The sequence below is a fragment of the Typopeltis vanoorti genome, chromosome 23 (assembly GCF_054136105.1).
Source record: "Typopeltis vanoorti isolate ZY-2024b chromosome 23, IOZ_Tvanoo_1.0, whole genome shotgun sequence".
NCBI lineage: Eukaryota > Metazoa > Arthropoda > Arachnida > Uropygi > Thelyphonidae > Typopeltis > Typopeltis vanoorti.
The window spans coordinates 11,031,054-11,053,594 of NC_143571.1; the positions used below are offsets into that span (position 1 = coordinate 11,031,054).

General features: G+C 34.9%; 1 protein-coding gene across 1 annotated transcript in view; it reads left to right on the plus strand.

Moving 5' to 3' along the window:
• Nucleotides 1–22,541, plus strand: part of LOC150093613 (adenomatous polyposis coli protein-like) — a 372,524-nt gene that overhangs the window by 148,088 nt on the left and 201,895 nt on the right. Inside the window, exon 6 of the mRNA XM_090413231.1 lies at nt 10,811–10,988. Coding sequence (XP_090269357.1) covers nt 10,811–10,988 — 178 coding nt within the window. The remainder of the gene's footprint in view (nt 1–10,810; nt 10,989–22,541) is intronic.

A 22,541-nucleotide genomic window follows, 5' to 3' on the forward strand; every position in this document is an offset into this window, starting at 1 on the left:
AGTTTTCACTATTTCATCCAGCCATTCACTTTTAAAGCAGCTAGCAGTTCGTTTTCGCTTCACACCTTTTGCTTTGTTTGAATTTGACATGGTGCATGAGTTTTTTTTTACAAATGTACACTATTCACTGAATAACTTGGCAAGGCGAAAGCTGAACCAACACTAAACATTGCCAAGGGCAACACAAGAACTAAAAGATATGCCTAGAGGCTAGATTTAATTAACTTGGTTGTATCTCAGTGCGTGTACACGAATGTTATTATTTAGTCTACTATTTTGAAACACTACAATATTTTTAATTGTACTCTAATTTAAGTTTTTAAAAGTATTTAATTATTTTTATTAAAATTATGAAACCATTGTTTTAATTCATAATGATCTTGAACTAATTTGATCAGGCAATCATGTTTGGGAATTTTCCATGAGTCAGGCTTGAGATGTAAACAAACCACGCGCCATTCTATATGCTACTTAAAAATTACACGTTTAAGCCACACCCCTTTCACTTTGGCATCAAATCGCTAGCCTCAAATAGGGTTACTGTTAATAATTTATAAGTGCAACTTCGAGAATGTAATAAAAAAATGCGAGGTTATAGGCTTGAGTGTTGCCGAGTTACCGTATTTTTTAAAGAATTTATAGGTTAATGTTTAGGTGGAGCTTCTTTAATTAATAAATTTGAATTTCATCTTGAAAGTCTAGTGTGCGCATATTTTTTGCTTTGTGCGCTAGTTGTAAAACGTGTGCATGCGCACAGCTTAGAGGGAACATTGGTTGGGAGACCATGGTAGAACCTCGCTTTCGTAGGTAGGCATAAGGAAATCAGATTTGGCAATCAAGAAAGAAAAAGAAGTACGGGTTATTTGATGCCCAGGTAGTGGTTGCTAGGCACCCACTCACCTCTAGCCATCTTAGGTGCAATATTATTATGCAGTGTGTAGTATTGCACAAGGTGCAATACTACAAGTAGAACCAAGACCTTCTAAGACTAATACAAGAGGAGGTTGGGGCAACTCCTCACTTTACCAGTGCTACTATTTCTTTTTGCTAGGTTTGGTGCTCCACTAGTTATAAAGACCCTCTCTTTATTAGGACTGACATATGGCGACTTTAAAATTCTGTCTCTGCGTGGTCTGCAGGGCACACTGGTGATTCGCGCTGCCATCAGCATATGACTGTTAGGATGCCTTGTTCCAGAATCGGGTGATCTCTTGTAAAGACTTCGGCCTAGTAAGATTTGTAAATAATACTGCACTCTCAGTATGAAGTTCAATAAATAAATAGAGCTGTGAGGACTAGATTTTTTGCTTATAGAGTTGTGAATGAGTGGAATGGGTTGCCAGAGTCAGTTGTGAGTGCTTTGTTAATGGATTTAAGGGGAGGTATGATAGATTGTGTGGATAGATTGGATCTCCTGCGATGATCGGACTCCATGTAGGTGCCTGTATAATATAAATTTTTTTTTTAAATTGATCTCAAAAATATTTACATATATACAATAATCTTCTTGCATTCCAACATGTTATTTTACAAAGTACAGAACTAAGTGCTACATATTAGATTTCTATAATAAAAAAACAATGGCAATTTAATAATTTTTATTATTAAAATTATGATATATATTATGTGTTTACAAAATGTATTGTTCTGGTTTTTAACAATGAAATTCATGTAAATTGTTCTCCTTTTTTGTATATTGTATTAATAATAGTTACTGTAGTTGGTAATTTATAGTTGTGGTTGAATAAGATTACATTTTAATAGTGTTTATACAACAACAATAAATGATATATATTTACAATTTTTTGCTTTAATGTATTTAAGCACTGTAACTACAGCACTTAAATGTAATAAACGGTTTTGTTGATTTCAGTTAAGATGTCATGTCTTAACTTGCATCCTCGAAGCTTTTTATTAAGCTTATCTGAAGATGGCACTGGTTAGTTATTGTTTATTGGTTTGATTGCTGTGTTGGAAGTAGGTTGATGTTTGATAGGTCTGATATTCACTTCAGCCATCGGATGATAATTTCATTTCACCAATGCACACATTCACGCATACACGATAGTTTGAAATGTCATGATGTGTCACTGAATTGGAAAGCCTAAACGAATATATTGTTTCATTAAGTTTGTAAGGTATGTAGGTTGTGTATTTCTTGTTCATTCCTTAAGGCTCTTTTCAGGCTATTGTAGTTTGTAAGGTTCCTGTATTCAAAAGATAGTTTATTTAGCATATCTGTGGTGTAGAAACTTTGAGTGGTGTTTTCGAAGTGATTATTATATTTATATGTGATATAATTATTTGTCTGAGGTCTTGTTATACGGTAACTATTTCTGGCTGTCCTGTAGTTGGCATATTATTTTAGCTATGTAGTGCTGCATAGTGACATAAACGTTTTGCTGTTTTAGTATTTTGTGTTCTGACATTGCAGTGTATATAAAGCTGGTATTGTTTCTTTGTTCCCCAAAGATCAGTTTTTATCATTTTGTACTGTAATGATATTAATCTATTTAATTTGTAGTGTTCACAGAACAAATATCTTGTTATAGTGTATCTTAGTATATTTTGGCATAATGCTTTGTATATTAGTGTTTTTAGGCATGTGGGAACTATGTCTGTTAATCTGTAGAGTTTGTCAGTTATTGTTTAGCATTTGTTTTGCAGATGGTTTTTTTTTTTTTGCTATTCTAGTTCATATCTGCATTGAAATAAATTCCAAGGTATCATACTGTTTCAACTTGAGTGGTAGTGGTTTTACTGTTCTGTGTGTTTTTTTATGTTGGCGAGTGGATATTGGATGGTTATATATTATCAACTGGTTGAGTCAGTGGATTTCTGAATATAATTAATTTTGTCTTATCAGAGTTTATGGAGTTTTTGGTGAGCCAGTCAATGAGCAGATTTATGTTATGCTTACAGTGACCATATGTCCTTTATTTAAGAGGACATATTTATTTCAATGCTCTGTCCTTTAGATTTATTTATTTTTCTAAAAAATTAAATCTAAATCTAGCCATTTTGTCATTTATTTTGTGAATTGAAATAGTAAATTGAATATTGGCACACAGCACACAGTCCATGAAAACATGAAACTTTCATTTCACTGGCACTCGCTAGTGGCGTGGCATACATGGCTTCATCGTTGATGTGCATGTGTACGTATTGTACTTGACTGTGTGTGTGTGTAGTGTAGAAGCCGTGGTAGAAGTGAGTGGAAGTCTGATGAAGTTTCGTGTATTAAAGTTATGTCACCAATGAAAATATTGAAGAATGGTGACAAAATGACGAGTTCTGCCAACGTAGATGGGTCAAAAATTTTAAATATTTCACAGATAAACACGTATCTTTTAAAAACATTTTAAAAATTGTTGAATTTTGCTTATGTCTCGCTGAATCTAATGCCCCGCTAAACGAGTATTTTCATTAGTGAACAATATGTGAACCAATGAAAAACCCAATTAAAAATCGAAACATTGAACGCATGCATTTATATCAAATACAACTTTGACATGAATTGTATACAGTTTTATGAATTTTTAAAACACAAACCTGATTTATTAAAAAAAGTTCATTCTTGTGAAAAGTATCAAAATTAATTTTTAAGTAATAATATGATTATTTAAAATGCATAATATATATGCTTATATTTTATAATAAATGTTATAAAGCTTTTTAGTTTTAGTGTATGCAACTTGCTTTTTTTTGTTATGAAACTATTTCTGATTTGTCCTTTATTTTCTCCAAAAAAATATGGTTCACTGTAGTTATGCTGCATATTTGTTTGGGCTATGCTTGTGTTATTATGGATGGATATTATAGCTGTATCATCTGCGTATTGGAAGATCTTGCCTTTGAGAGGTAGCTGGTTAATATTGTGCATATAGATGTTAAATAGAGTTGGGGAGAGCACAGTTCCTTATGGCACTCCGCAGGTTACTAGTTGCTCTCTACAGTGGTTTGACCTGATGCGTGTGATATGTTTTCTATTTTGAAGGTAGTTTCTAAACCACGTGTGCAGAAGCCCATCTATTTTGAACATGTCTTAGCTTTTCTAATAAGGTTTGATGTGTGAGTGTGTCGAATGCTTTAGTCAAATCGATAAAGACTACCATGACAATTTTGTTTTTATCTAAGGCGGTATTAATTACGCCTGTAAAATCTTCCAAGAGAGCTGTTGTTCCCTGAAAACCATATTGTGTTTTGGGGATAATATGAAAGTTCTCTGTATATGTTGTGAGCTTCCTTAGCATGATACGCTCCATAATTTGATTGATAGTTGGTAGTGTTGCTGTGGGTCTAATTATTTATTAAATTTCTTTTTCCATATTGTATATTGCTGTGATTATAGCAGTCTTTAACATACTTGGTATTTGTCCAGTTTTAAATATTTTATTTATTAATTTTAGTATGCATGTTGCTTGATATCCTTAGGTGTCTTATACTGTCAATTCTTGGGCCTTTGTTTGGTTTGATTTGATGTATTACAGAGAGAAGTTCTGCTTCTTTTATGGTTGAACCATAATATCTGTTTTGTTTGTGGTCTGAGTGGAGGATCAGGTTTTGTGATTGGGTGTGATTTTGTGAATAATAATAATGTTGCTTACCTGAAATCATCTTGATAGACTAAATATATGCAGTCTCTGTACCATTCAAGTTAAAAATAATTTCAAGTTGGTCACTTCTAATTGCAAAGAAGGGAACAGAAGTGATGATCTTAGTTTGCTTCTTGAGAGAAGGGGAAAAGTGATAGTAGACATAGCTGTTGTTGAATGTCGACTTCCTGATTTGACTGACTGAATTATAATAATAATAAATTATTATTATTATTATAATATAGATATCTCCACGAAGTCAGAAGACTCATTGCAGGAAACACTGTAATCTTCCTTCTTTGTCTTAATCTTATTTCTTATAGGCTTTAAAATGTCATAAAATGTTTACTTCTGCCATTTGTTTCATTCTACTATATCTTATTTGCTCACACTCTGTAGCCTATCAAATTTATTTGTTTTGTGACTGTGCCAGTTAGACTACATATTGAGTGTCAAGTTGTGAAATTCTAAGCTGACAAAGCAAATTGTTCTTATTCCTTGCCAACTTCTAATGTTTACTTTAAATCAGTTGTGGCTTGAACTTAATTACTTAATCGAAGATAGATACTCAACTTTTCATATGCAGGTTCGAATTTCTGGGGAGATAGTACATTGACAAAATGATCCACTGTGTTCACAAACCATTTAATAAAATCAAGAATTCTTATTACACTATTTGATTCACATTAGCACATTTATACAATTGAATGAAATTCATAGTTACTTACAATATTTTAAAATTAGGTTTAGTTCTGTTACATTTCCACTCTTAAAATACTCATTTAGCACTGTCCATTACACGATCCTTTTGTCCACATGATGGTTGCTCCCTTTTTCTTTTTTTCTGCTGGCTCATTCTTGATCTTACACCAAATCTCTTCTTTGTCTGAGTCGTTGATAATTCTGTACCCTCTTGAACCCTTAATTCGGCAACGTGGCAGCAAAAGCCATACAATGAGTGTTTCCTGTGTCATCAGAGATTCCTTTCCATGGTGGCAATGGGAAGCTCTCTTCTAACGGGACATTCTGGCAATTGACAGCAGACTTCTTATGGCAGTGAACCCAGGGAATTATTATTTTTATTATTATTATTATTATTACGGGCAACTCCAAGGAGTCCATAGGCTCGTAGAGGGAGGCCCTAATATCATGTCAAGAACAACTATTCAACATTCACACAGTATCTATCGTACCTTGCCTTGAACTCATTCACAGTCATGGCACCCACAACAGACTCTGGCAGCTTATTCCACTCATTCACCACTTCAAGTAAAAAACCTAGCTCTAACACACTTGCTAACCACACTCTTGCCCAGCTTCCATGTATGGTCCCTAGTCCTCCCATCACCAGTCCCATTCTCAAAAATATCTTCTGAATTAATCTTATAGAAACCCTTCAGTAATTTGAATGTCTCAATCATATCACCCCTTTTCTGCCTATCAACCAATTTCTGCAACCCACAAATCTTCAACTTGTTCTCACAAGGTTCATTCCATAGACCTGCTATCATCTTGGTCACTCGTCTCTGGATCCTCTCCATCAAGAAGTAACCCTGGTGCCCATATCTGGGCACAGTAGTCTAGATGGGGTCTTATCAAGACTCGATACAGAGGAACAATGACCTGTTTGTCTCTGCTCGTTAAACTGTTTTTCAGCAATCAAGTGATTTGATGAGTTGATTTAGCTGCTTTTGCGATGTGTCCCTTAAACTTCAATTCCTTATCTACCAACACTCCCAAATCCCTGGCCTCGTCAATCTCTTGGAGTACGGTTCCACCATTGTGATATACTGCTGCTAATCTTTTCTCCTCAAAATGCATAACCTTACACTTTGCCACATTAAACTGAGATCCATTCTCATTAGGCCAGTCCTCCAAACTATCCAAATCATCCTGCAAAATTTTGACATCCTGTGCACTCACTATTGCTCTACCCAACTTTGCATCATTAGCAAACAAATGGACACTTCCTCTCAGATCCTTTCTTATATCGTTAATGAACAATTGGACAGTAGTGGTCCGAGAACAGAACCCTGCGACACACCACTAGTCACAGGCCATCTTTTGGACTCTACTCCTGAATAAACCACTCTCTGGTATCTCTCCATCAACCAACCTCCTATTCATCTCACCTACCCTATATCCATCCTCCCATATGCTGCAGTTTACTGATTAGAATTCTATGTGGTATCCTGTCAAAGGTCTTAGCCGAGGTCCAGTAGAATCATTGTAAATCCATTACCCTTATCCAGTTCAGCCGTCACTGTGTTATAAAACGTGAACAAGTTACTGATGCATGATCTACCCTTCACAAAACCACGCTGTCCCCCATACCGTATCCCATTTTCATCTATCCAGTCTTGTATTTTCCTCTTGACTATTTTCTCCAAGACCTTGACAACGATTCCTGATATGCTGATCGGTCGGTAATTTACAATAGCAATCTTGGAACCTCCTTTATGTAGTGGAACTATTTTCCCATCTTTCCACCCCCACGGGGCTAACCCAGAACCAAGACTCAAATTAAACAAAATGGTCAAGGGCACTGACAATTCTTTAACTGCTTCACGTACGACATGAGCTGGTATACCATCCAATTCCAGAGATGTATTGACATTGAGGTTTGTAATAGTCTATTCACCTCCACTTCATTCACCACAATTCCCCTAGTAATTCCCCTATAAGCTATTGGTTCATTCATTCCTGCAATGCCACCACCTGGATGATATACTCTTGCAAAGTGCTCGCTCAGTAATTGCACTATATCAACTGATTCGGTTATTACCTCCCTACCATCAGCATTCTTTAAAATCATTCTGCCATATACATTTTTTCTTTTACTTGCAACATACCGAAAAAACTGTTTGGGAATCTCTTTAGCCTGCATGGCTAATTTTCTTTCATAGTCCACTTTTGCTTTTCTTACCATGCTCGTTACCGTTCATGTGCCTGCTGGTCACCTTTCTCCTTAAATTCCCTCCACAGTTGTTTCTTTTTTTGCAGCTCAAGCTTAATGGTGTTATTCATCCATTTAACTCCTACTTGATTTATTATTCAGACTCTAGGTATACAGTCAGCCATTGCCTCCTGCAAACACTTTTTAACAGCTTCCCATGCACTATCAACATCCAGCCCTTGCAGTTTTACATGCCATGGCACTGAACCAATCAAACTCCTAAGCTTGTCATACTTACCAGCCCGATAATTCCACATATTCCCTGTCTTAATTGTAAATTCCATACCTTTAGCCACCTCCCAAGTCACAAGACCCTATGATTACTCTCACCAATGGACTGGATCTTTTAACGTAAGATGCTTCTCTTTTGATGGCTGACGGTGAATGTCAGGTGGTGGTGGACCCAGGTAAGAGTAGGCAGAATCCCAAGATGTATGACTCTTCTCTTTCAATGACCAACAGTGGACCCAGGTAAGAGAAGGTTGAGAACCCTATGACCTTCTTTCTTCTGATGACCAATGGTAGACCACACTTGTGGTTGACCTAGAGGAAAGAAGGCAAAACTCTGAGACTTCTTTTTCCTTTCCTTCTGGCAGTCTTTCTTTCACTGTTTACTGGAAGCCTACACATACTGGCCAGTATACACACATAAACTCCTACCACCACCCAACATAAAAACTAGGTTTCATTAATATTTGAAAACAGGGCTTTGAAGATTTGCTCCAATGGACAAGCACTTAAAGATGAATTAAAAGTTATCAGCAATACCTTCCTGAAAAATGGCTGCAGCCAAAATACTATCAATAAAATTTGTCAATAAGACTTTACTTAAAAGCAAAAATAAACTAGATTACAATAAAACTGTAACCATTCCACACATTAAAGGGAAATCAGATAAAATAAACAATGCTACAGAAACAACCTAAATGGTACCTTTTAAACCTCCTTCAAAATTAAAGAACTTACTCAACTCATCCAAGGATCCACTTCCTCTGCACTTGTTGGCCCTATATAGGTGAAACAGGATGCACAATTTCTGTCTGAAAAAAGGAAAATAAATGGCACATTAAATTGAATAACTATGGTAAATCCAGCCTTTCTAATCGTACTCTACATAGAATTGATTGGACACGCCAAAACGTGGTATGAACGTAAATTTAAGGAGACCTATGAAATTTTTATCAATCACCCTAATCTTAACAATAATAATGGTCTAAAAATCCTAAGAATATGCAAGGCACATATTTACCCATCATATGGAGTATACACCTTTCCGTTATAAATAGGACTGTGCATAATCCAGGATCTTAACTCTAATTTAGGATACCACTTTTGCTGTAATAAAACTATCTATATGAAATTGTTCTCTGATGATGTCATAAACAGAATATAGCTTTGATGTAGTTATTTTATTATTTTTTATTTTTCAGGCCAATAGACTAACCATTGATTAAACCATTGTCTGTTTGACATACTATTTGAAATGTAATATAGCTTGTTTATGTGTGTATACACATACACAAGCTATATTACATGTGTATACTCCATATGATGACCTTAATATAAAGCTTGAAAAGAGATAATTATAAATAGGACTGTGCATAATCCAGGATCTTAACTCTAATATAATAACAACTCGTGTTAATTTAGGACACCACTTTTGCTGTAATAAAACTATCTATATGAAATTGTTTTCTGATGATGTCATAAACAGAATATAGCTTTGATGTAGTTATTTCATTTTATTATTTTTTATTTTTTTAATTAATTTATTTTTTCACTATATAGTGGTCAGGCCAATAGACTAACTGTTGATTAAATTATTCTCTCTTTGGCATACTGTTTGAAATGTAATATAGCTTCTCTCTCTCTCTCTCTCTCCGTCCCTCCCTCCCCCTCTGTGTGTGTACACGTGCGCTCTCTCTCTCTCTCCGTCCCTCCCTCCCCCTCTGTGTGTGTACACGTGCACTCATCTCTCCAGATGATGACCTTAATATGAAGCTTGAAATCGGTAAATTAAAGTAATTATTTCTAACATGGTTGTAGTCTCCATAATTTGGCTGAAATGAATCCTGAGACTCTTGATGACCAGTGGCAGACCGCACATGGCATTGGGCCCAGGGAAGCAAAACCTTCAGATGAAGACCTTATTAATGCAAGAGCTTATAAAGGCACAGGCTTCACGTTGTGCGCATGTGCATGTCTCTCAAACCTTCCATATACGGTCATGCATCGACATCTGGACATGACATCACACTTCTCACTTCTTTCGAAATTCCCATACATGGACATGCATTAACATTGGTACATGATGATGTCACATTTCATGCATCACAACAGTTTAATAAAGTTTTGTAATTAAATTATTACATAGAAAGGATTTATAGTAATAATATAAACAATGACAATTCTTTATGTATAATTTCCTTAGAAAAACTTGTAAAAATTAACACGATAAATTATTTATCATGTGAAATTTTACAGTACTACATTGACACACATCATTCACACAATCCTGTCATTACCCTCCTTAATTTAAAAGTTATGAAATTTGGTTAGCAGGTCATTTTGTGTTTGAATGACTTTATAAGGTAAATTCTAAATTTTGGAGATTGAAATTAAATGTTTGACTAAATTTTCAGTTTTAGTTGTAAAACTGCACAAACTTTTACATTCTGTACATATTTAAGGAAATTACTTAAAATCTTCATAATGAACTGTTCAGATGAGTGCTATTATAAGATCATGTAACCTTTTAAAATTTAAATGTTAATTCTATATTTTTATAATTTCTTTTTTTTTCTTGACTCCTATTATTGTTTGCATTTGTGCTTTTTATGTTATCATTTTGTGCTTTATTGATGGAGCCTGGCAATTCTTTGCCTCAATGTATGTTTTCCCATTTCCTTTATTTCCAAAGATAAGTTTTTCTGTTTTATTATCTGTGATTTTCTTTTGTTATATATCCCTTGATTTCCCTTTGTTTCCTGATTGTGATGTCATTTGCTAGAAATTCTCTTTGGTACAGTGAAGGTTTTTTCAGCTTTTGTAATAGCGAGCTTAAAATAGCATTGCTTCTATTGGACTTAGGTTTGGGCCTTCTCTATATATAGTTCATTATGGCAATCACTTCATTATAGTGCACTTCTACTGACCACTGTGATAAAGTGTGTAGGTAAATCATTCCTTAAAGCAATTTGATATAAAATTTTAATTAAAATTATATCGGTTTCATTTTTGCTGTAATTATTTATTTTAGGAGACAGTTTCGTCAGAGTATGGAGAAGCTTGTGCCAAAGATAGTTGTGGGGACCACTTAACAGTCAAGGTAACTCCCTGTAATCAGTTCCTAAATGAAAGAATTGAAACTGAACTTACAGAAGGTCAGAATTCCAATTTATCTTCCATTTATCATGGGGAGTGGCCAATAGAAAGAAGTAAGTTTGTGTCATTCTGTTTTGCGTATGTATATTGTGAAAAGAAGTTCATTTTTATTTAATCCAGCAATTTGTAACACACCAGGTAATGTATTGATAGAAGTTGTATATAGATTAAGCTGCATAGTTTGTATGTTAATTTGACATTGAATATACTCATATACATATATTAGGCCCTTCTATATACACAAATTTTCACACTAATCCCAGCATAGGAATGACTGATTATCTATTATTATTTTACAACCTTCTTTCTTATCTATTATTATTTTACAACCTTCTTTCTTATCTATTCTTATTCACTATTCATTCCCTTCTTACTGAAGCGAATGAATAATGAATAGGAATAGATAGAATGTGTGAATGGTTATTTTCGAGCAAAATTTTCAGTCAACTTTATTGGTAGCCCTTGGTGTAAAAATGGTAACAAACGAGAATAATAGAACATAAGTTTAAAAACTCACAATGTTATGGTGTGTTCTAGTGCAAGAAGAGAGCTCAACCATCACCTTCATTAGGAATAAGTGAAAGGAGAATAAGACTCCATTTGGCCATGGTACAATAATCTACCATTTATCCAGTCTTCAAAACAACTACCCTTCAATTAATTGACCCTTGCATGTCAACTGACTTTTGGCAGAGCACCATGCAACTGTATATATCAATTGCTGCTCCATCAGTTATCAGAACTCACTGTTCTGATGATTGAAGGGTGAGATAAATGGTTGATTACTAAACTTGGAGATTACTGCATGGGAAGTAATAAGTAACTTTCAGAGTGTTGATGCTCTCTTCTTGCATTGAAATGTGCACTATAGCTTTGTAATTTTAACTTATAGCATTGTTCTGTTCTACTAGCTTGTAATGCATGAATAACCAAGAAATCATCCAAAAATTTTCTTCAAAACAGTAGTTTAACAAGTGATCATTTTTAATCAAAGGAATTGCATATACAAAAACTTAAGATGCTGATGCAGATTTTCTCTAATTTATTAATATAGCATGTCTTTTTTTTACTAGAATATAGCATATCATCTGGCCACACAGTAATAAGCTACAACTGCTACCTCATCAACTAGTATTGTTGCTGTTGTCTTGTCCTTTGAAGAGTCTTAGATGTTTCCGTGTGCTCCTTGTACTGCTTTGGCTATGTCTGATTTTGTTTGTATAGAGCTGTTGTTCAGAATTAGGATCTATTTCTTTCAAGGCTGCTGTAATTGCTGGACAGGTAAAGATGTGAGTGGGTATCAGTTCTGTATTGGAGCAGTTGTTGCAGTTTCTATACATTCTCGTATTATCTGTATTGATCTTCATTCCTCTATAATGTCCTGTTCGTAGTCTTGCTATCGTGGTGGAGGTCCTTCTGTCAGCACTGATTTCGGGAATTTGATGTTGTATCACTGATTTCAGTAGAATTAGTTTAGCTTTTGCTAGTGTTGGCATCAGCAAGAGTTATCATATGAGTTTCTTGGTTGAGTTCTCTGGCCTCTTTTGCTAATTTATCAGCTGCTTCATTGTAATCAATGCCTACATGAGCAGGAATCCATTATAAAGTGCAACTTTTACCTCAACACTTTAGTTGATTTAAGAGTTTATGGATGTCTTGTGTGAGCTTGGTATTGCAATTTTTGATTGCCTCCATTGCTGATCTTGAGTCACTGTAAATTATAATTCCTTCAAATTTGAGATGATGACAGTTTTAAGTAGGCTTCAACCTCTTTATTTATTGCATAGAGTTCGCTGTGAAAGTTTTTCACCTTTCGGTAGTAGAAGGAGAACACCAGCACCTCCATTAATCATATTGGTGTCTGACGATCCATCGGTATAACAAATAACCTGTTTGGAGGATGAAAGATGGTTGATAGTATTTAGGCCTTTTTCTTTGAGTATTTCTTTTGGTTCTTTTTTTTTTGTACAGAGTTTGGTAAGGTTTAGATTTATGGAGGTATTTGAAGGTAAAGGACTGGAAAATAGAGGTTCTTTGTTTATGTGGGCATTTAGCTGATCAAGACCTATTTCTTTCCTGATAGTGTCATCATATTGTAAAGTTGATGATCTGTGAAGTCTGCATTTTTGGTTCCAATGTTCATAAGTTTTTAGGGAGATATGATCACTTTGATAGCTTCCAATATTATTTATGAATTTTATGGTGGCAAATTTTCATCTGTCCTCCAGCAGGTCAAGCCCACATTCCTGTTGGGCTCTGATGTTGATCAGAGCCCAACAGGAATGCTCTGATCAACTAGTATTAAATAGTGAATAACATTGTTAGTTAAAATTTTAAAGAAATCCAGGAAATTGATCTTAGTCAAGCTTTTTTTTACTGATCTGTTTTAGATTTTAGGTAATTTAGATAAAAATTGGATTGCATCTTTTATCTAAATTAAAACTCAACTCAACTCTTATATCATTTTTTTTTTGGATATAACATCAATCACAAAGATTAGTAGAAAAGTCTGAGAGACATCATGATCTTCAGCTTGTTATGATTTCTGTTTATGAAGAACATTTTGGCTGTCTGTTGACCTTTCCAAGCTGAGGAAGATGACATACAGCTTTTTTCTGGAGTAACTGAGTTTGGCTGATCTGTAAGTGTGGCAAATTGACTTCAGTAGTTTTACAACATCATAGGTGTGACAGACCATCCTAAAAAGACCGATCTTTAAGAATATTACTGGTCTTGAACTCTTTGAAAGTCAAATGCTGTGCTTGACTGGATATTACAGCTAAAGTTAGAACTTAAACTCTTGACTTGAACAATGATGATCGTTATTCTTAAAAGAAAAATTATCATCTTTCCTGAAAGAAAATATTATTTAATTTGATATACAGATTGAATATAATCATTGACATATTGAAAATAAATGCACTATAAAGAGTCCAAAATCTTTTGGATGATGGCTACTGTAATTCCTGTAGTTGCTGCAAGTCACTCTTACAGAACACTTTTCGTGTTGAATATATAAATTACCTTTATTTGTGCATGTGGGGAGAAGGATAATCTTGTTTTAAAAGTGAAATCACAGCTGTCTACAAAACACAGCAACCAAAAAAGTGGAATTGTCTAATCCTCTATAAGGAGTGCATTACAAAGCAACATTGGATTTACGATATTTTAATGAGAGTATTTCAGCTGTCTTTGTTATTATTAAAGTGAAAATTATGGTAATTAAAGGCAACAGAATTATTCATATTCTGTAAAAGTAAGCTTATGCAGAGTTTACTTAATGATATGTATGTTACAAAGCTCAAAATTCAATAGTCGTTGATGTTGTAGTTAGTGTGGTCTTTAAAATCCTAAGTATAAACCCAGGGCTCATAATCATAAAATTCATAATATGTATGCTCAAGAGTTGTGCAGATGATAGTGGTACATACATTTACATCATTACTAACTTCCTATTGACAGTTTTTCTCCAGATTCATCTTATCTGTCAGGATTCTAATATTGTCAGATCTTATGTTTTGATGTTCTAAGGCACTGCAGATACAACATTCTGCCTAGATCTTTATCTTCCATGCCTTAGAATCAAATTCTTTTACTAAATTTCTTATTCTCTTTGTGACCATACCACATAGATTAGTTCTATTTTGTATTTCAGAGCACATTATCTGTGGTCTCTAATCTTTGATCCACTGCTCTTTTGTAACCCAGCTCTCAAATCCATGTAAGATGTAAAATGTAAGAAAGCAGAGCACTGTGTGAAACTAGCTAAACAGAAGTCACAGGAAGACTTTGATAAAATCATAGAAAATAAATATCAGGAAGGTAGTGAAAAAGCTTAAGTGTAAGAAAGCGTATTGTTAACAGAATCAGAGATGATAATGGTTACATGAAAACTGAAGATAAAGATATTCTAGATGTCTGGAGTAATAACTTTGAAAGGTTGCTAAATGAAACAAGCAGGGACAGCATGATAGTAGTAAACACTCAACAGGAATGCAGTTAGGTTGATGATTATGATGATTTATGGTTTTAATTGTGCAAGGATAGCAAAGATCATATCAAAGGTTATAGCAGTACCCAAGGTAAGACAATCAATCACGAACATCCACTCTACTGTGGTGGGATTCAAACCCGTGACCTTTGGTTGGAGAGCGGGTACGCTACCCACTCAAGCATCCAGGCTGGCAGAAAGCAGTTAGGACAACATATCAATACTTGAAGTAGAAAAAGCCATCAAAAATCTGAAACGCGGAAAGGCAGCTGGAGTAGATATTTGACCAAAAATGCTTAAATATGGAGTTATAAAACTTTTACAGTAGTTACACAGTAGTCACTATAATTCAGAAGGTCAAATCCCAGTTGATTTGAATAGAGTTCTCGTTGTCACTATGACAGCAAAAGTTCTATGACGTAAATGGAACATTTACATCATAGAACTTTCTCCCTTAAGTCTAAAAATCATTATTGACTCTGCTTTTACTATCCTGCTCTTCTCCCTAGCATACAGACACTTAAATTTCTTTCTGTTTTATGTTTTTGTTTTTGTTTATTCATCTGAAGTTATACTTGTTATTCCTCGAAAAACCTGAAAAACTGCAGCAATAACCATTCAGCTTCTGTATTTAATTTCACTTGATTTACCTTATAATTGATCCCTGTTATCTTTGTCCTTTGATTCATGGTTCCTCTGACAGTATTTCCATTAAACTGTAATATGTATATATTTAGACAAAAAAAATCTCAATAAACTTCCTTTCTGCCTAGGTATTCTCATTCTGTTCCAATTGATCAACAGAATCAAGAATGAGATAACTATATAATTGGCTCCGAAAACTTGTAGATGACTGAAATTAAAAAATATATATATACATATATACACCTAAACCTCTTTTTACGCAATAGATATGTTCCTAAAAATTATGCGTAAATAGAATTTGCATAAAAAGAACTACTGACTCCATAGAAAAAAGTGAAGATTGGTTCCAAACCTGAAATATAAGCAAAATAATGAAAAAAACAAACATTAAATTCGTTAGGATCATAAGATTTTTATTTACATTTCATGGAGACCACATACATACATATAATGAATTTTAATAACTTTAAAAAAAAAACATATTAATTTCAGTTGTTTGCTAAGGATTCTATAAAAAAATTATGTTATTCGCCATCAGTTTCTGACAATAAACACGAAAGCTTTTGTTTTCGTGAGACTGTAATAATGGTATTATTGTCATCGACTTCCGCCTCAATTTGTGGAATTCTTCTTGTCATGTCTTGAACAAAAGTACCATTGGTTGTTTCAATAGTTTTAGGCATGAACTCAGTTATTAATCGCTGTGTTGATGCTTTAGATAATTCTCGATATAATTCTCTGTATGAAGACATTAACAACTTAAGCTCACATGAAAACTTCCCAGCACGTTCTTCATTTGGATCATGTCGGGCAAAATAATTGACTAAATTACTGGCCAGTTTAAGACCTTCTTTAATTATATCAGCTGTAAAAGTAGGATTATGTTGATTATTATTATTAACTTCTTCTCTTTCAGGAGTCTCGGAAACAATCTCCACTATTTCGTCTTCACTAAGAGGTTTATCAATTAACAATTCTTCAATATCTGCCGACGTAAGATCATTGAATCCTTCTCCGCCGATTTCACATGCCAAACTTATTATATTGGGGAATTCTGCAGTATGATTGAAGGGAACAGCAGCATTTCTCTTTAACACATGTGGGCCAAATAGCTTTCCAATCATGCATTCATAGTTTCTGGTCTCAATTCAGATAATGATAATCAAACATTCAATACAATCCATAATTGAAAATTTTTTCCACACATCCATAACCGACAGTATTTCATGATCATTTAGCTTGTTCAAAACGTACTGAAATGTTCGTCTGACATAATATGTTTTAAAAGTGGCAATTATACCCTGATCTAGAGGTTGTAGCAACGATGTGGTATTGGGCGGCAGGAAACAAAATGCACATTTGGGTCTTCTATGGCAGGAAGACCAGGTGCATTATCAAGAATCAAAAGCACTTTAAATTCGAGATCCTTGTCATTCAAATAGCATCTAACTCATCATCATCATCATCATCATCATCAAATTCCTGCCATGTACCCTCAAGGGGTGTACAGGATATGACAGTACTACATGAAAAAATTACATCATTACTAACTTCCTATCTACAATTTTCCTCCAAATCAGTCTGTTACTTGTCAAGACTCCAACATTATCAGATCTTATATTTCTAACGTCTAAGGCACTTTGTACCGTATCAATCCACCTATATCTTGGTCTTCCTCTGGGTCGTTTTCCTGCCAACCTGGCAGAGAACACTTGTTTTGCTAATCTTTCCTCTCCCATTCTATTTAAGTGACCATACCATCTGAGATTAGCTCTGCTAACGCATTCCTGGATGCTGACAATGTCAAGTTCTTTCCTAATATCCTCATTTTTAATATGATATTGCCATTGATGCCATCTGTTCACGCCTCTAATCTTTCTCAGGACTCTCATATCTGCGGTCTCTAGTCTTTGGTCAAATGTTTTACTTCTGACCCAGCTCTCAGATCCATAAGTTAAAATTGGTTTGAACACAGTCTTGTATACAGCTAATTTAGTGTTCCGACTAATTTCTTTCTTATTCCATATGAATTTATTCAATTGGCTTCCCACGATACCAGCTTTGCTGATTCTGTTGTCTATTTCTATATTTAGTTTACCATCTTCAGTAAAAATTGTGCCTAAGTAGCTGAAATGTTTTACTTGTTCCACAGGTTCTCCATTCACAACACAGTTGACATTTTCAATGATTCTGCCTATTTTCATTATCTTTGTCTTTTTATTGCTGACCTTCATACCATATCTATTACAACAGCTATTCAATTTAGTCAGAGAATCTTGCAGACTTGTAGCAGATTTATTTAGAAGTATAACATCATCCGCATAAAGCAAAGAGCTAACATTAACATCTCCAATTTTGATATCAGGTTTAATACCACATTCCTTCATAATGTGATCCATATAGATAATGAATAACAGAGGGGATAATGTACATCCTTGTCTCACACCAGATTTAACATTAAACCATCTTCCTGTACTTCCTTCAATTCTAACTGCTGACTCACAACTCAAATAAAGACTAAGTATTGCTTGATATAATGCCCCATTGACACCATATAACTGCAGCGTATTGAATAGCTTCTCTCTTGGCACCTTGTCATATGCCTTTTCCAAATCAACAAAACTTAAATACAGATCTTTGTTATATTCCCATGCTTTCTCGACTATTTGTCGTAAAGTGAAGATCTGATCCTGACAGCCTCTATTTGGCCTGAATCCAGCTTGTTCTTCACCAAGCTTTTCTTCCACAATTCTTCTCAACCGTTTCTCAAGTATACTTGCATAGATCTTGCCAGGAACACTCAGTAGGGAAATACCTCTGTAATTCTCACATTCAGTTTTATTTCCCTTTTTATATATGGGTACTATGAGAGCTCTACTCCAATCATCGGGAATTCGTCCCTCTGTCCAGGCTTTCTGAACTATGCAGTGCACCCACTGTAAGACTCTTATACCACCATACTTCAGCATTTCTGGTCGAATATCATCTACTCCTGCTGCCTTTCCACATTTCAAGCCTTTAATGGCTTTTTCTACTTCAAGTATGGATATGTATTCCTGACTGCATGCCTGGTCAGTGTTTTTTATCACTGTGCTGTCATCACTGCTTGTTTCATTTAGCAGTTTTTCAAAGTAATTACTCCATACTTCAAGGATATCTTTTTCTCCTGTTTTCATTTCACCTTTATCATCTCTAATTCCTTTTACAGCACTCTTTCCTCCATTTCTAAGCTTCTTCAACAACCTCCAGAATATTTTGCCACCTTTTTGATATTTATTTTCTATATTCTTGCCAAAGTTCTCCCATGACTTTTGTTTAGCTAGTTTAACACACTGTTTAGCTATCTTACATTTGTCTCTGTATTCTGTAAGAGTAAAAGCTGACTTATTTGCCAGGAACTTTTGATATGCTTTCTTCTTTTCCTTCACTGCCTCTTTAACTTCCTGTGTCCACCAGGGAGTTCTGATTTTTTTATCTTTGCACACAACCTCACCACATGCCTCTGGCAGAATCAATCAATGTTTCCTTCAGAGTTTGCCACTGAATCTCCAAGGTTTGATTCCTGTTCTGAAACTCTTTCATTTTCTTTTCAATAATATTTCTGTATTTTAGTCTACAGTTTACACCTGAGAGCTGCTCAACTTTTATTCGCTTTAAAACTTTCTTACATGTTATTCTTTTCAATATGAAATTCAGTTTTATCCTGCTCAAGACTAAATAGTGATCACTTCCAATTTCAAATCCTCTGTACACTCTGGTGTCCTGCACCAGGGAGAAAACATCACTGTCAACAATAACATAGTCAATGAGACTTTTCTTATTCCTAGCCTCTTCTCTCCATGTGAATTTGTGCACATTTTTATGTTGGAACATGGTGTTAGTAATAACCAGTCCATGTCCTGAGCAGAAATCCAACAGATATTTGCCATTATTATTAGCTTTGCTCTTTTCACCAAATTTTCCCAAAATATTTTTGTATGTCTCACAATCATTTCCTACTCTACTATTTAGATCCCCAACAAGGACCAACTTTTCCTTTTTCATTGTGTCAGTTGCTTTTTCTAAAGCCTCAAAAAATTCCTCCACTTCTACCTTAGTAGAACCTTCTGTGGGACCATAGGCACAAATAAGTCTCATTGTCCAGTTCCCCATTTTCATATTTGCCCACATTACTCTACTTGAGACTGACTGCCATTCAAGAAGATTAGCCTTGTATTTTGTGTTGAATACTATGGCTACTCCTTCTTTTCCTTGATTGTTATTGCCTGAATATAACATTTTGTATTTATTGCTCAAAAAGATCTCACCAGTTTTGGTCTTTTTTGTTTCAGTCACCCCTATTATGTCGATCTGGTACTTATCTAATTCCTCAGCTAGCTCCATTTCTTTGCCATTCAGGCTTCTTATGTTGATAATACTGATCTTTAACTCTGGTGATGTTGAGTTGGGGTTTGTTTTCAGATTTGTTCCAGTAGCTGACTTTTCGCTGTTCGCCCTGGTTCCCTGGTGAAAACAACGGGGGCCTTGTTTAACCGGGCGACGCCCCAGCCGGCATGAAATTTTGTCATGTTGCACCATCATTTTTTATTTTGGTTTAACCAATAAGAATACAATTTGGTCGGCTAAATCCCAAATTGCCAGCCCATCCTCGTTCGTTCAGTATCAAAGTAGATACCCAACAGGGTGCACCACGAGAAGGTGAGGATTGGACATTAGGTCAGAAGCCCTGGTCGGTTCTCCGCATTCCTTTAAAGGCTATGTGGAGGTCTCCTCTCAGTTATACAGCTTTGACCCTTAAGCACCCCCTTAAGGCCCCCCTTAGCATCTAACTTCTGGCACAAAATGTTTGTGTAACCACTCAGTGAAAATATCAATGGTCACCCAAGCTTTTTTGTTGGCCATCCATTGAACTGGCAATTTTTGAAAATCTACGCCTTTCATTGGCCGTGGTCTCAATGATTGATTTATGGGCAGTGGTTTTAACTTCTGATCTCCTAAAGCGTTCGAACAAAACAGGAGTGTTATGCGATCCTTTGCTGCTTTGAACCCACCAACAGTTTTTTGCATTTTTGATAATACGCAAGTTCTGTTTAGCATTTTTTTCCAGAAAAGGCCGGTTTCATCCATATTCCAAACTTGTTCACGAGTGTAACCTCCATCTTCAATTATTTTAGCAATTTTTTGTGAAAATGCTTTAACAGCTATTTCATCAGCAGAAGCCGTTTACTTTTTATATTATGAAGAGCATGTCTTTTAATAAACTTAGCCAGCCAACCATTGCTTGCACGAAATTCATATTTTTTCCTCGATTGAGATGAAGTATCTGGCTACAGTTTTTTAATCTGTTCATAAAATCTCAATGCTGATTGTTTGATGGAATTTCTATCATCTGGCATTCTTTTTTGTACATTATCTTCTATCCACATCACTAAAGCTTTTTCAGCCTTTTCTAGAACAACATCTCTTGTGTATGATAATTTCGCACTCGATTTTGTACCAGAACATGCCGCTTTTCTAATAGCCTCTTTATTTTTCTTTATAGATCTTTACAGTTGATTCACAGACTCCAAAATGCTTATCCACAGCCGTCGCACCTTCCCCAGTTTGAAGACTATCTAAAATTTGAATTTTTATATCCAAGGAAACTGCTTTCCTTTTTTGGGGGGTGGGGGGGTATCAGCAACATCATGCGAGGGCTGGATTAAAATCTTTGGTTAATGAAATGAAAATTTGAAAATTACATATAACTTACCATTCATTATTTCTTGGCAAAATCATTAATTTTATAACGCGATTTTTATTTCACTTAAAAAATGCAAATGCAAAAAATGCGGTAACCATGTTGTCTACTAGCAAGACTCTTCATGCTTTGTTTAAAGCAGAGAAAAATCCTAGACTTATGGAACGATGCATTAATAATAATTATTTACAGTATTGTAGACCGATTAGTTTATTACCGGCAGTGTACAAAACATTTATAAAAGTAATAAATAATAGAATAAGAGCTTGGTATGTGTAATCAGAGAAGCGGGCAAGGTTTAGACATAATCACAATACCATTTATCAATCCATTTTCTTGGGCAAATTACAGAAAACATCCCATTTTCTCTTTCGTTGTGGAGTAAGTTCAATGGCATGTCACGGCCAAGTAATACGGCTTATTTGAAATCTCATTCATGCTCTGATAGGACAGTTAATCCTATCTACATAGTGTTATGGCTTTCAACTTCATGTGCTCTTCTGGATGTGTGATATTAAAAACCCTGCATTCCTGGAGGGACCCCCCCCCCCCCCCCCCCCACACACACACACACACTGACATATGAGACCAACTACCTCATCTTGATTTGAAAAGCTCAGATGAAGGGTCTTCGCGTCTTAGACGGAATATTCGAATCCAAGTCCTGGTTACCAACGGGCATTGTTGAAATCGATTGAGCTACGGAGGTTGTTTAGAAAAGACAAATGAATATAATAAATTTCCCTGTTCAGTTTCGTAAACCTTTGAAAGAGCATCTGATTTCATCAACTAAAACAGGAAACAGAGCCAAGAACCATACATAGAAACATTGAAATATATACTCAGTTAGAATGCAGACGATTGAAAATGTAAATATCGGTATAATGAACGTTATACCGACAGATCTACAAGGTATAATAACACCAAATATTAAAATAAGGAATCAGTATATATATATATTAGTACTGTACTAATATATTATAATCTAAACACCAAATTCAAACTGCTAAGAACTGCTTTTTTATGCACAGTCAGTTATGTAATTCGCGGAATTCCCAATAAATGAAATTCGTAAGAATTTAGAATTTTCTTAATTGAAATGAGAATGCAATTCTACAAAATTCTCAGAATTTTCTTGAATTACGGATTTTTTCCTAACTTAGACTTTAGGTTGGTCGCATAAAAGTGAATAAAAATCGCATAAAAAAAAATTATTTTTGATATCCCAAT